The sequence below is a fragment of the Neodiprion virginianus genome, chromosome 6, assembly GCF_021901495.1.
Source record: "Neodiprion virginianus isolate iyNeoVirg1 chromosome 6, iyNeoVirg1.1, whole genome shotgun sequence".
Lineage (NCBI taxonomy): Eukaryota > Metazoa > Arthropoda > Insecta > Hymenoptera > Diprionidae > Neodiprion > Neodiprion virginianus.
In genome coordinates, this window is record NC_060882.1 from 16,492,373 (window position 1) to 16,507,935 (window position 15,563).

Genomic DNA, 15,563 nt, shown 5'->3' on the forward strand with positions numbered 1-15,563 from the left:
AGAGAATAATAAAAGAAGTGACACAATCGTCGCGATCGAATTGTCGAACGAACGAACAATCAAACGAATATCGTCTTTGTCTTGCTTTTCAGACTCCATAACAAATCTTTGTCTTTTTTTCTCCCCGAGCGAGATAAGCGGGGGGTGAAGAAGTCGGAGGAAGGATCGAGGAAAGCGAAAAGAAAAAGCAAAAGCAAAACGAAGCACAAAACACCTTTGTCAAGTTAATCGAATTCGTGACGGCACCGATACGGGAAATTGTTACAGAAATCGAGGATACGAAGTTACTGACGGACAAGGCCAACTGGAAGATATCCTGCAGCGACAGACTCGTCTGCTGGTTAACGCGGGTCGGGTTTCACCCGTGTTACGGACACGCAAACGTTGTGCGAGGGTATCCGGTTCATCCGGACGACTCTTGACCAAACGTGGAACGATATTGGGGAAACCATCAAATAAATTCACCGCCGGGACCGTAGATAAAACACACAGACACAGAAACGCACGAAGGCCTACGTCTATATACACCGCAGGGCGTATAAATACATTCTCGGACCGTGCGGGAAATAAAAATATACAACCACCTCCTCCTCCTCCTCCTTCTCAGAGCTTACTCCGCGCGGAGATAGGAGAGGAACCTGCGGTTTTTCCGTCTAATTTCAAAAGCTTTCGCGGTATACGGCTTCGTGTATATTATTATTACCTTTCTTCATCCCGTCAACAGGCTTGTCTATTTCCGAGCTCGTCTTAAGCTGAGTAAACAGACGGAAAGTTATACTGAATACGTATCGCCTACCGACAGACGAGCGTGAAGTCTCTAACCATTTCCTCCGCACCTTACGTCGTCCAACAGTTCGTACTCGGACCGCGAAATCTGTGTCACGTTTAGATACGGGTTTAGCACAGCTCTCGTGGAGTTTTCATTGTCAAATTTTCAGCTCACTTTTGCCCGTTTTACTAGATACGAAGTCGAGCCAGTTTTGTCTCGGTATGCATTTTATACTCGTTATTGCGAAAAGTATTTTCTATTCATACACGATGTTACGTTACTCAAAGTTATTTGAATAGACACGCCAAGCTGGCCGAAATCGTGGAAAGTCATTTAATTTTACTCGAAGTCACATGAAGCAACTGGAGAATTTCACGTGTGCGCTAATTAACACTCACGTTGATACTTCAAGTAGTATTATAAGAGATATTTTCAATTAGCTACGTCACTTATTAAAGTGTTATAATCAGAAATTAAACACGAATCAATCGAGATAAAGGCGAATAAAATTCACCGCAGAGCGGCAGGCAGCAAGAAACTCTTATAAATAACTTAAATAATAGTTGGCATCGGATCTGCAACTGTGTGAAGTTTCTTCCAATTTTTCCAACAAATTTAACTTTATAGATAACGATCGATGTATAAAGATAATATTGAGTCGAATTAGACGAACTGGAGACGTTAATTGACAATCGATTCGTGTAATTAGAACGACTGGTGTCAGGCTAATTGGCAACGTCGCTTTCGCGGAGTGATAATTAGAAGGATCTCTGTGCAAACGAGGTTTATAGGTGCCAAGAGATTCGGGGGCGCGCGTAGAGTAAATATAAAGACATTCCTCTGCCTCTCTCTCTCTCTCTCTCTCTCGACTTGTCTAGGAAACCTGATGAATCTATCCGTCTGCCTCTTCCTCTGCAGCGAATAATTCATATATCCAACGTCGACGATCAACTATTAAGGGAATAATCGAGTGCCAGGGATGTTCGGAGGGATGAATCATTAGTCAGTGTATGCCTGCGTTCAGCGCTGCCACACGGAGCGGAATATTCTCGTACCGAGTCAAATATTATTCTTATCCACCATTCCACCCGCTTTCTTGTCTGTAAATACCGCTCTTCAATTAATATATATCTAAGGTTATTCTTCCCGTTCGTTTATAATCCGTGCAGCTCCGACTCCAGGAGAGGAAAATTACAGATAAGGTAGATGATCGAAACTGTTTTCTCGAAAGTGTGAGGCGAGACGAAAAATGAAAATATATCCAAAAAACAACTCACTGATTGTGAGAGATGCGATTGGAACTTGATTGAATTAAATTTTATGAAAAAAAAAAAAAATAACTCGAGTGAAAATCGTTAATAATATTGTAACTTTGTCATTAAGACCCAAAAATATTTTCGACATGTACGTAAAATTAAAGACTGACATCCTAGAAAAAAGGTTTCCATGAGGGGAGAAAAAAAAAAAAACTACTAACGCAGTTACACTGTTTCAAATTGGGCCAAAGGGTTCATAAGGATATATTTAGCTCAAATCTAACAATAAGAAGTGCCTAACGGCATGTGAGTCTAGTCCGTTTTAATTTTGTGCAAAAAGAAGTTTACTAGTTGTTGCTTTGCGAAATTTTACGGCAAAATCTATAATGATTGGACCTTTTATTAATATATTCGACTTCAATGCGTATGTGTATATATATTGTTTTAATTCGAAACAATCTGACTGTACATCGGTATTCGGGAAGGGTAACAAGGTGCAGGATTGACTTGAATCTGTCGCAAACCACCAAAGAGCGAAACAGCGGCTTTTACCCGCAGGCCAAGAGTAAACAAATTCTATATACATATACATATACATTCGTGAAACGGTACGGTTTATACGATTTCATCCCTTCCAACAAACTCCAATCAGTCGCCTACCCCTCTGCACTTATCAATATAGATGCGAGATCCATGCCGAGTAAACTTTGTCCCTTCCCGCCACTCGCTTCACAATCAGACGGTATAATGTAAACGTATATAATGTACAGGGAACGCCGAGTGTCGGTTTGCCTAGCGAAAGCTTAATATCCAGCTTGAGCAGGATGTAGAATCCTGCACGAATGCATTGTGGTGGCGGGTATGTGTGCCTATAATGGGGGGGGAGGACATCTTCTTGAACAGATAGAGCTTCGGTTTCTCCGCCCGCACCCTTTGCCGCTCCGCGGATGTGTATCGCCAATATTGACCGAAGAAGCCGTCGCCATCTCGACTCGACAAACCTCGAATCCGTTCGCCTCGCGTCTTCCTTTCACCCAGCCACCCTCGCCCCGTCGTCCAACAACCACCTCCTTCCCTTCCCTTTCCTTCCCATGACTGCGTCCTCTTCAGGGTTTCATCCCACTGGCGGGACAAGGACTATTTGACTTCACCTGTTCAAACACAGTCGGCACACATGTCTTTCTTCCCTTTTCGAACCCCCCCCTGGCGGTCTTCTCGTACAGAGGGATCTGTCGGCGATGTGCAAAATCCGAGAACGAGACTTCTAATAAGAATCTTATAGCGTCAACTCGTCGATTGTTTTTCTAGTCGGTAAGATTGACTGGTATATTGTCTCTGTAAGATTTCGGAAAGTAGTCAAGTTTTGTAGGTTATTGGCGCGGATTTCTTTTCATCAATATTCATCATTTCATCATTTTAAAAAGTCAAACGGACACGTTGTACCGAAACGTTTAATGATTCAATTGCAATCGTTTAGTTTTCAAACTAAAATCTAAATCCATTAAGTAACAAAATTTCAATGTTAAATAAAAATTCACACCCCACAAAGTCGAAATATCTGAGCAAGTCGTTAAAAATGAGTAATTAAAAACGTTATGTCTGACGCAGGGGAAGCCTGCAAGAATTTCCTTCTTTTTTTTTTTTGTTTTACTGTATCTCGCGCTGGTTCATTAATTAACGCGTTACGCGATTCCACTCTCACATTCGTCTGAGGAATAAAGCAACCGTGTACGAATACGCGTAACCAAACACCGTACACATACATACGCACAATACGTGGAGGGAAAAATAAAGAAGGGAAAGCACTAGCGGCGCTACCATTTTTTACGCCACTTGACCATCACCGCGTACACGTGGGAGGGGGGGGGGGGGGGGGGGGGTTCAGCCTCGTTGCCTTTACCTATATCTAGATATACGTTAATACATCACGTCCCCGTTGTCTCGGGGGGATAACGCTAACACAGTCCCTGGACACTTTCGCAGCTGCTAAAAGGGCGTGTCTGACATTTTACGACTTTGCCGAGTATCCACACTTATTTTAACGCCACGCCTGACCGCGTGTCCCCAACTAATCGCCACTCGAATCGACGTCCTTTCGATCTTGCACACGGCCTGTATACCCTGATACCTTGTATAATATATCGATACGGTTAGGTATGCTACCACGACCCATATCCGCAGAATCAGGAACATAAGTTGCGCACATAATAACGTGTTATATTCGTACTTGAGAACAGACGTGAGCGATAAATCAAATCGCTCTTCAGCTTCGGAAACTGTAAGATTAGATGCGGGAACTTGTACGGAGTGACAAGTGGAAATAAAAATTATACGTCGATATCAGCGGTAGCGTACTGATTGTGTGAGAGAGAAGTTTACTCAGGTGATATTGATCAATGACTTTGCATAAGAGACCACTTCGAGTCAGAGTAACGGATAGTACGGCAAATTTGAGAAACGATCGTACCAATTAGAAACCATCATTTGAAATATAATTACCAATCGTAGCTATGTAATTATACTCGACGAAACAGCCGAGGAAATCGATGATTGTATGATATGTTCTGTAGGAAATCTATTACACTGTTATGTATATTATATCTACAAGCTTGGCGAACATGCCTCTTGGCATTCTTGACACTAACGAAGAATAATTTCTTCTATTAGGAAAGATACAAGACACTCTAATCCAGAACTTTGGTCACTATCCGAAACGGTCGTTGCCTGCTATAAAATATATCACGAGGTTGAAGTTTGTAACGTTACTTTAACGTTGCACGTTTAGAAAAATCGTTACTTCGCAACCTCGGGATTGTTTGAAATTCGGCTAGTAAATCATAGCAAAGAAAACATGTTAATATTTTGAACCGCCAACTCTTTGAAAGTTGTTCTAAAATTGTACATCGATTTATTCCACGATGTTTCGTTACGTTAAAATTACCAACATCGACATGGCAATGCATCGCATATACCGTTGGATATCCACCCGTTACATAGCCATGGTTAAGAATTTTGTGTAAACTGAGGTGAAAGTTTCGTAGGGTAATTTCTGTATCTGTATTTACATTTCTAGTATAGTACAGTACGGTATAGTATAGTATAGTAAATGTGGGCGCTTATAGAAACTGGTCTACGAGGCTCTAGGATCTTCCGGCTTATCGATCATCCGGGGAGAAGAGAGGAGGAGTACAAGGGGAAGGATGACTTGCGGCGAGTAAATATTTGCCCAGATATCACTCTCCGCGTTTATCTCTTTAATGCGCTCTGCAAACAAGCCACTAAGTCTCGAGTGCGACACTCCGACCCCCGTACTAATAATAACAACAACCAGAAGGCGCGGGTCCCCGAGGTGCAGATTAACCGTTTCTTCTTGCCAGCTTCCTGGCCCGTTTTTCTCGTCAAAACAAAGGCTCGGTATATAGGTACGAGAAATGCGGAGGGAGAGAAAGAGAGAGAGAGACGAAAATTGATATCTGCTTAGCTTGGAAACTAGCCAAGCTACACGCGATATGTTGACTCCCTCCACCATCATAGGCGAATCCCTTGTACAAACTCGAGGAATTTATTGATATTCATCACGAGAATACTTTCGGAATTTGAGGAAGACCGAATTCTCGAATTTAATAAAACTCGGTAAACATCGACTGAACTGACCAGGTGCTGCCTTTGATCGACGCTTTAAAATTCAAACCGGAATTAATTGACGACGGTAAACGTTTGATGTTGCGACTTGATTTGTTCTATCGGCGGTGTATCGATTCCCACGCGGAGAATCGAATCACGAAGTCACAAGTAAAAAAAAGCCCGTCACTAATGAACTCTCCTCGAGACAACGTCCGCCGATTCGTTCCGCAGTTGGTTCGATGATATTGTAAGAAGGATTAAGATTACAAAGCGTCGGATCGACTGATTGATTCGATCGTATAACCCTTATCTCTAATGTAGACTTCTACACCAGACGCGGATAAGTCGAGAAAAGCCTGTCCTCGATAAAATCAAAGCTGCCGATGATCTACAATATCCATACATGTATGATAATCCCAGAGATCGGATATGAGATCGATTCGATTCTCGCGCAATACCTCGTGTGAGAAATCATTGCAATAATAATTTTAAATTAGAAATCAACACGTCATATACACGATTTGCAAACGACATAAAAAAATTTCTTGCACGTGTCAGATATGTAACTATTCTGTTGCTAAATATATAGTCGTAGAATAGTCGGAAAGACGGTGAGTTTTATATACACTACGAATTGCTTAGGACGGAATGGTGCGTCGACTGTTATCGTTTAATGCGCATGCGCTACAATTCGAGAGCAGTTGTTGGTCAGGACGACCAACCGTCATGAAGATAACCTCAAAAATTTTAACAGTGTCCAACATCAACTGCTGTAAACATTTTTAAAGTTACATGTATCACGACGAACTGTCGGCTAAATTTCTGACGGTTGGTCCCCCTGACAAGCAATTGCTCTCCGATCTTAGCGCATGCGCATTAAACTACAGCAGACGACGGACCGTTCTATCGTCATTAATTCACACTGTTCGTAGAGAAGAGGATGATACTTGGATGGCTAAAAAGTATCGAGTTGGCTGCACTGTAAACGCGATTTGATGAGTATCGCAGGGTAGGCAACGCAAACGAACGTACGTTTTCAAGATGATGAGTCAGCAATAAAAGGCGGCAGACACTCGTCGGAACCAGCGGACCTCTTCTCTCCATGGGGGGACACTTTTTCATCATCGCCCCCCTTCGCCTGCCTGAAGGAGTTACGTCATGCGGGATCCCTCGCTCTTTCCGGCCACTTGGTCTTATTAGGGGAAGCCAATCAACGGGACCGCGTCCGAATGAAGCGGGTGCGGGTTCCGTAATTCCGTACGGCCATGACAGCAGGGGACTTTCGTCTGACGTATGGGGATAATTGGCGTGGGTGAAACGACCGCCAGTCAATGATAAATCGTGACTTTTAACGCCGACCTGAACCGCGTGAAAGGGGACACGCGATTATAGTTTCCTGAATTATACGGCCCTGTGACTCTCGCGCCATCGGGGCTCGGATTTAATATTACAGTACAGGATACGGGCTTAGGACGACCTACACCCATCCAGATCAGGGTTGCAATTTTTTTAATGAAAAAGTAATGCATTAACCATTACTTTTTCAATTCGTAATGGAAATAATTTCCATTACAACATTAAATTATTTTCATTATGAATTGAAAAAGTAATGGTTAATGCATTACATTATAGTACACGAAGAAACACAACGCGAATTGGTTGCCTAACGAAATTTGGTCCAGGCTGCCCTTAATTAAAATTAATGCGGTGAATGTCTTTTTCAACTTTTTCACCTATTCGGTAACCAAACGAAATCAACACTGATCGAAATTACGAAGCGTCAGTACAAAGGTACATGCAAAAGGTTGGTTGCCTACCTTTTTCTGGTCCCTACTACAGGGTTACCAGGTATAAACAGGTGAGTGGATGCTATTATACCTACACCCATCTGTATACTCATTGAAATTTCTATGACAATATAGAGAATTTTATTACCAACACGATGGTATAAAATTGCCTAAGTAAAATCGTTTGAGATTATTACCATTCGCTGCGATAGAGTAGAACGCAGCATAAGCTGCTGCTCGTGACGAAGGTACATCGAAAAAGATAACCCTACTCCCGGGAATATCGAGAATAATTTTTTCAGACTTGTTCTACCCTCCCCGCAACCCTCCGAGTGTCTGAAACGATGATATATTGACAATAATAGCAACATTTGTGAAAATTATGAAAAAAACATTACATAAATTCTGTAACCAAAACCAAAAATATTCCGACTATAATTTAAATGGTCAGACTCTGGGGGTGCCGGGGAGGGTATAAAAAATTTGAATAAAATCGCGGACCAAATCCAAGAGGGTGAAGGTCAGACCCTAGTTGAATTGAAGTAGAATGCTCCATATGTAAGTGAACAAAATGGGTTTAACTAGATATTATACTTAAAACGCATATTATAATTTACTAACTACATATCACATAATGTCTCTACATTATAGATGGTATTCAGGAATAAATAATGGCTGATGAATCGTTACGTAAACTATATTTACCTGTTTGTGCATTTCCACGTTGAGTCCGTACGACATCTCGTAGTACTGAAACACAAATTACAATTAATTATGCAAGCAAAGCTCCACCGGAGTCTCCAGTCAAATTGTGTCCATGCTGTAATCAATATTCCCGTAAACATTCACCAAACTTGCCATTCAACATCATTGGCAAAATTGTTTTTCTTGAAAATGATTCTCTGCCAAAACTGATAGATGAAATTTTGAATCGTGTTTTGACATCGATTGACAAGATTCTAATTCGGTAAAAAAAATTATCTTTATTCAACGGGGGTAAATTATTTTCTCTTCCCTCGAGTTTTTCCGTTATTTAAAAATTTAGGGACAATATGAAACCAATAAAAAAGGAAATAGTAAACAAGTGCACAAATCGACTGGAGACCAATGATAATATAGATTGGTAATTGATCGAAAGGTTTGTGATGGCGTGCGGGAAAAACATGCGTATTTATGCAAATATATATATAGGTATACATGCAATGTATACAAAGTATATACAATATTCAACCACAGGCCGATCCTCGTAATTATCTCGTTTTTCTTACATGTTTTACAACCAAAAATCTATACTTAGCAAAGATTCTCTGAATTATTAGGTAAGATTTGGGTATAAGCTGATTTGAAGAGTCGCAGAAATTACAAGAACATTTAACGTGTCAGATACGACATAAGAAAATTGTATTTTTGTCACACGTGCATGAAAAATGAGGCTTTGCGCAGCAGTTTAGCAGAATGAACGTTGCGAATTTCACCTCAGTGTCGTAAATAAAGTTTCGCGCATGCGCGGTCCACAATTGCTTCACTTTCGTCCCTAGGGCGAACAAATCGACCGACCACTCGTGTCCCGCAAAACTACCAAGCAAAGCCTCGCCACTTTTCATTCCCGTGTTACAAAAACTACCGTGTGTGATCCCGTGCCAAAAGATGACGATCGCAACTCGTCGCAAACTTCACAATATATACCGAGTTGTATACACAAAGATGACGTAATTTAAATCATCAAATTCTGCTGCTTATGCCCTTATTCTGTGGGTTTTCCTTTTTTTTTCTTCAATCAATTTATTACAAAATTTCTCAAAAGAAAAGAACTCGCACCGCAACGGAATACCCCCATTACGTGTTAGTCTCGTAGTCAACTAACATCAACTTCATTTGCGTGAATATCTGCGCTACTAGAATATAATATAACATATGCTCGTATTCCGAAAGCCAATGAATACAAAACTTCCGGGTATTGAAGATTAACCGTATGAAAAGGGATCGAATGGATCCGTCGATGTCTGTTGCAGCAGCGCAACTTTTATTCCGTTGTAAGAAATCAAATTGAATATCAAGAAACTCGAGCTTTTACTATAATCGAACGATGCGAAAGACCAGTTTAATGGATTCTGAACCGTTGGGTAGGGTGCGAACTATACCGATATTCGTTCTTCGATTACCAGCTTCGTCCTCCGGTAATTATAAATATGTAATGACTAAAAATGTTTTCTCATGTCAAACGAATATGTATTGAACAAGGAATCGTCGTTTCCGTTTTTTTTTATTTATTTTTTTACCCACAAGAGAATCAAGTACAAACAAATCTTTTTATACAATCTCGAGAAATTTTTCTATTTATTAGGCATTCAACGAAGAAAAGTTACATACTATCGGTATTGATATGAAAAGTTACTTCTACCTCACAAACGCGAGATGCTACCTGTGCTTGAATGAAAATTATTGTTTGTCACCACGTGACGTCGACGACGTCAATTCAACTGCGACGGATGGTTGCGCAATGCAATGTTGTACAACTGAAAAATAATCGGAGCACAACGTTGTAATCAGACAATTGAAAGGTTTTTTTTTCTTCAATTACCCATAATTCGCGCAATGAATTGTACGACTAACCCCCCTCAAATCGACACAAAATAATTCAAAAACAATTTCCCAATTTTATAATACATTAATTCGAACTCACACCCTCTAAATCTGACTTTTTTTTTAATTTAGTGTCGATTGATTCCGCCCGTTGACTTTCCCCGTTTCCTCTCGGTTACAGGTAAAACGTGATACGAAAGCTGCCAACCCACGTCGACAACGAATGACAAAGATTGAGATTTGAATACTTACAACTGCATCAATCACCATCGCAGTTGAATTGGTCATTATAATAATACGATGCCGTGACTGGAGACATAAATCGTGATAACGGTAATCAGGACTTTGCTGCTAAATACTCCGCTATGAGCACTATACGTATGCATAAACACTATAGGCGTATGTACGTTAGAAGAGAAGTGAGCGTTGCATATTCGCATACGCGATACGTGATAAATTGTACGTACACTGTATTTACGTGCTCATGTGTGCATATGCATGTAGCATATACTTACTTGATTGATTTGATTTCATTGTCAGTTAAAAAAAAAAAACAAGCACACAAGAGCGCATAATTGATATTTTAAGAAACGATCACGTATCTGTAGTACCGTACCACCTATACTATTTAAACTATGTACGTTACCTGTTATTCAATTTATATATCCCGGTCACGGACATTATATGATAACTATTATAGATATACACGATAATTATGAAAGCCAAGCCAAGCCATGCCGAGTGAGTGCGAGTGTAGTGGAGGAATTCGATATTATGCCGGGTCAAATGCTCTCCGATCGTCTTCTCGCTCCCAAGTGCATGCGAAGTCACCACCTATACGTATGTGTATATGTATATATATGTACATACATACTATGTGTAATGCGATAAACCTATTAATCGATCTATACGATCCCCTGCAGTTTACAATAATAATCGCCGTGCGAATTGAAGAAGTATAATATACTACACGCATGCGAATATTTTGCGGTGATAATACAATTTCCACGACGGTTTTCTGTCAGCAAGTTTGATAGTTAGCTGTATAAGATTAATCGTCTTGCAAATTTTTTCGCGATCACGAATCAGCTTCGCTAATAAATGATACTTTGTTACAAAGTGAAGCGATTCATGTGACGTGTATTCGTCGTCGATTGTTAAAAATTGAACGAACAAAATTTACATCGATAATGAAAAGAGACTTCGTGAAATTGAAAGAATTGACAAAGTTTTCTATGACTTTATAAAATACCACGACTCTCAGATTTGGTAAATTGGGAAAGAAGCACTTCTTGTATGAAAACTTGACACCGTAGAAATTCGTCGAACTTAGGAACACCTGTTATTCAATCGTTATTAAGATCATTCGAACAACAAAATTCGAGAGTGAAAACTGTCGTTTTCCGTTGAAAAAACACGACTGCCAATGTGAGATTTCTCGTTCGTGTCGCGTGCGACTTTTTTTCTGTTCAAATATTCTAACGGGTCATTAGAAATAAGAAACCCTTCGTACTCGAACAAAGGAAAAAAAGTGTAGAATAAGAAGAACGACGAAACAAATTAAGAGCTGAGCAAAATAGAAAAAAACAAAACACGCCCCGGACAAATTAAATAATGTAATTTATTGATTGACAGTGTCTCACCATGACGTAGTGCCGCTGCATTTCTGTCTTCTCCTGAGCCAATTTCTCCAACTCCATTTTAATGCTGGACAGAACGAAAAATGCGGGAAAACGTGCGTATTAGTACAGTTAAGTTAACAAAAAATCATTCAAAGGCAAGGCGTCAATTCGCCGCATAAATCAACATTATCGGGTGATATTATTTTTGTTCTGCCTTCGAGCCATCGTATTTCAGAGACGTTGTATTTTACAGGTTCGAGGGTTAGAGTGCAGAGGTCGAACGGATCTACATATATTATTAGTACCAAACCTGACGTGTGGTATCAAACGACGAATCAGAATAAACGAAAAAGAATAAACAATGGTAAATAAGAAATATAATATGCTGGTACGCATGTACATAGTATAATTTATACACACGTGTAGGTGCCGTTATTAAAAGGATAATAATAATAATAATAATAATAATAATAATAATAATAACGACGACAATGATGACGATGATAATAATAATAATAAGCAGCAGGATTAGGGTAAGTACAAAAGTACCTGTTCCTAAAAAGCTCATTCAAACACTGGTTAGTGGGCCAAAACACACGCGGCTGAAGCTAGCAGCCAAAATTAGCAGCCAAACGTTCTAATATTCATTCGCATAGGGTAATGAAGTGAAGAAAGACAAAATTTTGTTAAACACCTCGAAGCCCCGATACTTTTATGGAATTATGAGGATAAAATCGAAGTGCATTTTTTCTATTTCCAAGAAGTTTAACACGTTTGGTCGCTAACTCTGGCTGCTAACTTCAGACTCGTCCAAAACACACATGTGTGATATGATCAAGGTATACACAATAAAGTTCTTCTTCTTATAAATGTAAATTTCAATCAAACCAGTGTACAGAATAGATGAAAACACGAACATGCTGTAGCATGTGTGAAAACATTTTTTTCTCAACTGGACTGACATTTTGTTCGTCGGACTCTCGGATTTTTTACAAATATATTTGAAAGAATCTAAAGTATTATTGATATAAGATTACAGTTTCATAATCGTTGAAAATTTGTAATCATGATTCACTTCGATAAGATTTCCAACTGTTTCGCGCAACGACTTAGTGAGTTTCTAAAAAATCGAATTTGAGACAAAGAATAAAAACGTCTCAAAAATGATTGCGTGTGAAAAAAACTCGCGTAAAAAATTTTACACAGCTTTCGTCGCTCTGAAATCATAAAAATAATCTGAGAGATTGACGAAAAGAGTATAATAAGTCCAGTCAACAAAGAAGACCTCGTGTCTGTGTCTGCGTGTGATATGCGTAAGACTTTGACCAGCATATCGCATAGCAAAAATCTCTGTAACGATATAATCATCAAATGTAATGAGGTATGCAAATGCGTGTATGCATATTGAATTATATATATATATATACATACACGCGTGTATGTATAACAATGTCAAAATAATAAACACATGTATGCATTGGGAGATTTGTGTTAGATAGACGTTAGAGATACGTGGCAAGTAAATATGCGCATCCATATAACACGATATATAACATAAATATGTACACATAGTATAGAGAATAAATGATAAAGCTTTGTTCGCTCAAATTCTCTGTCTCCTCACCATGACGTAGTGTCGTTGAATCTCGATTTTCTCTGTAGCCAGCTTGTCGCATTCAAGCTTTAAGCTGTTGGGAGGAAAAATTGATTAAAATAAAGAAAAACATCAGAGAAGGCGTAAATTGAGATTTCTCGTTGACATGACGGGTCAAATATTCCTGTTATATACTATATACTGGGAGAAAAATTAGCAAGAAAAACACAAGTAACAAACACTGTATTAAAAAAAAAAAAAAAAAAAAAAACAATATTTTACCATAACAGCTAACTACGTACTGTATACGTATTAGAATGTCGTGAAATGGGGTTGTAAGATGAATATAAATATTTTATCGCCACATTAATGAACAATCGCTGCGAGAAATGTGAATTGAGAAAGAGAAAGCGGAGAAAAGCTAATCAGGATTACTCTTCAAACTGTTTGTACGTAATACTGAATGAAAATTACACGGTGTAATCATAAAAAGCATAAAAAGACGTTCACGTCACTGATGTTAAGGGGGTATTCTAGTGTAGAAATTTGAAAAAATCGATTTTTTTTTTTTTTATATTTTCAAAGCTTAACCTTTTAAGAATGTGTCCTTGAAAGGACAAGTCAAAATTTCAATTATTTTCAGAGATATAGCTATTTTAGTGACACGTCTTCAATACTGGCTCGGCTGGAACGAATACTTTAAACGCGTTTTTCTCAAAACTACATTTTTCAAAACGGTTGACATGATTTCTCAAGTTCTATTGAACCGATTTACTTGAAATTTGGTGAGAATCTTCTCAATACATGTCTCTATCGCACGAACCATTATTATAACGAAATAATAATTTTTACTATTTTTAAAAAATTCAGAAACGTCCAAAAAAGTCAAAAAAAACGTATTTTTTTCGGACAGCCGTAATTTGGCAAAAAAAAATTTTTTTTCGACTTTTTTTTGGTTAGTACGATAGCTGCATTTATGTAGATTAATAATCTTTTTTTTTTTTTTTTTCTGATGACCACAAGGGTAGAAATCGTGGCGACGAGGATACTGCCTTTTGTTTTCCCCTTCCACTTCAAGGACGCATAATTCCATGAAAATTTATTTTTTTGTTTTTAAATTCATTTTGTGTGCTCTTAATATATAAATAAATAAATGATAAAAAAATGGATAGTAAAAATATCAATAGCTTTTATTTTATTCACCGTCAAAAAATGCTCGAAATTCGGGCCTCTAGACTAGAATACCCCCTTAAACCTCCGATCGCGAGACCGATAGTGACGCTCATTTCTAAAAATAAAGAGTCTAATTATCGCCAATTAACAACGTCACCCTAATCCGTTCGTATGCGGCACTGATTCCAATTCTAGGGGTACAATTTTTTTTTTCCACGTCTTACAGCCCCATTATTTGTCACACGAAGGCACTTTACACACGGAAATACGTTGTCAAGATTCAAGGATAAACAGTTTCATTCCGTGTGAAAAGTATGAAAAATTTCACGACACATAATATATAATAATGCAATGATGTTCGTTCGGAAAAAAAATCTCATTAATTATATTTAAAGAATATTACTTGTCAACTTGGCAAAAAATATTATACGTTGGTATATCACCGGTTGATGATTTCTACATTTGATGATAATATAAATGCCAATGAGTCTATAATTTATCCGCTCAAGTTCCAATATAAACACACTTATTGGTAAACTGAGATATTTTTTTTCTGAGTACATGATATTGCTCTGAAAAGAAAATACGTGAACGTTTTATTGCAAAAAGGGACCCCAGTCTTCGTTCTTGAAGACATAAAAAAAATCTAGTCGTAATTTCATTGAAAATTTGGATAACTGATCGAAGGTTAACATTCGTCAAGCTGTAACAAGTAAGTAATGTAATCATACGTCAATGTGAAAAATTCAATCTGTTAGGGTTACTAGAAAATTCCGGTCCAATGGGTACCGTTACAATGACGGGTTGAATATTGCTGGAATCACAGGAAAACGTGGTAAACTAGCTGGTTTTACTCCCCCGTCAAACTGGCAACGTAGTTTATGGACGACCCCTTACGGTGACCGTAACGTTAAATCTTTACGTTTATTGTCAGTTGACTGAATTTCGTCAGTCAAGTAAGGCCACAACGTCAATTTACCGTTACGCCGACATCAAACGATCGTAAAAGTTATAAGAAAATATGGTACGAATGATCATAATAAAAAAAGAATAGTATCATATATATCAAATCTTCTGATTACAACCAAAAAGCTCAATTTCATTTTTTACTCAGTACCGTAGTTTTCGGAACTAGTTATTTACGGGGTCCCTACT

At 38.6% G+C, this 15,563-nt stretch overlaps 1 protein-coding gene across 4 annotated transcripts in view; it reads right to left on the reverse strand.

Moving 5' to 3' along the window:
- LOC124307332 (protein groucho-like) overlaps nucleotides 1-15,563 on the reverse strand; it is a 66,614-nt gene that overhangs the window by 26,276 nt on the left and 24,775 nt on the right. For 3 of the 4 annotated variants that reach the window (XM_046768888.1, XM_046768889.1, XM_046768887.1), the window contains exons 3-4: nucleotides 13,266-13,329; nucleotides 8,142-8,186 (exon numbers count right to left, since the gene is read on the reverse strand). In XM_046768888.1, the coding sequence (XP_046624844.1) occupies nucleotides 8,142-8,186; nucleotides 13,266-13,329 (109 nt within the window). Of the gene's footprint in view, nucleotides 1-8,141; nucleotides 8,187-11,662; nucleotides 11,727-13,265; nucleotides 13,330-15,563 lie in introns of all 4 variants that reach the window. The other variant, XM_046768886.1, reaches the window with a different exon arrangement.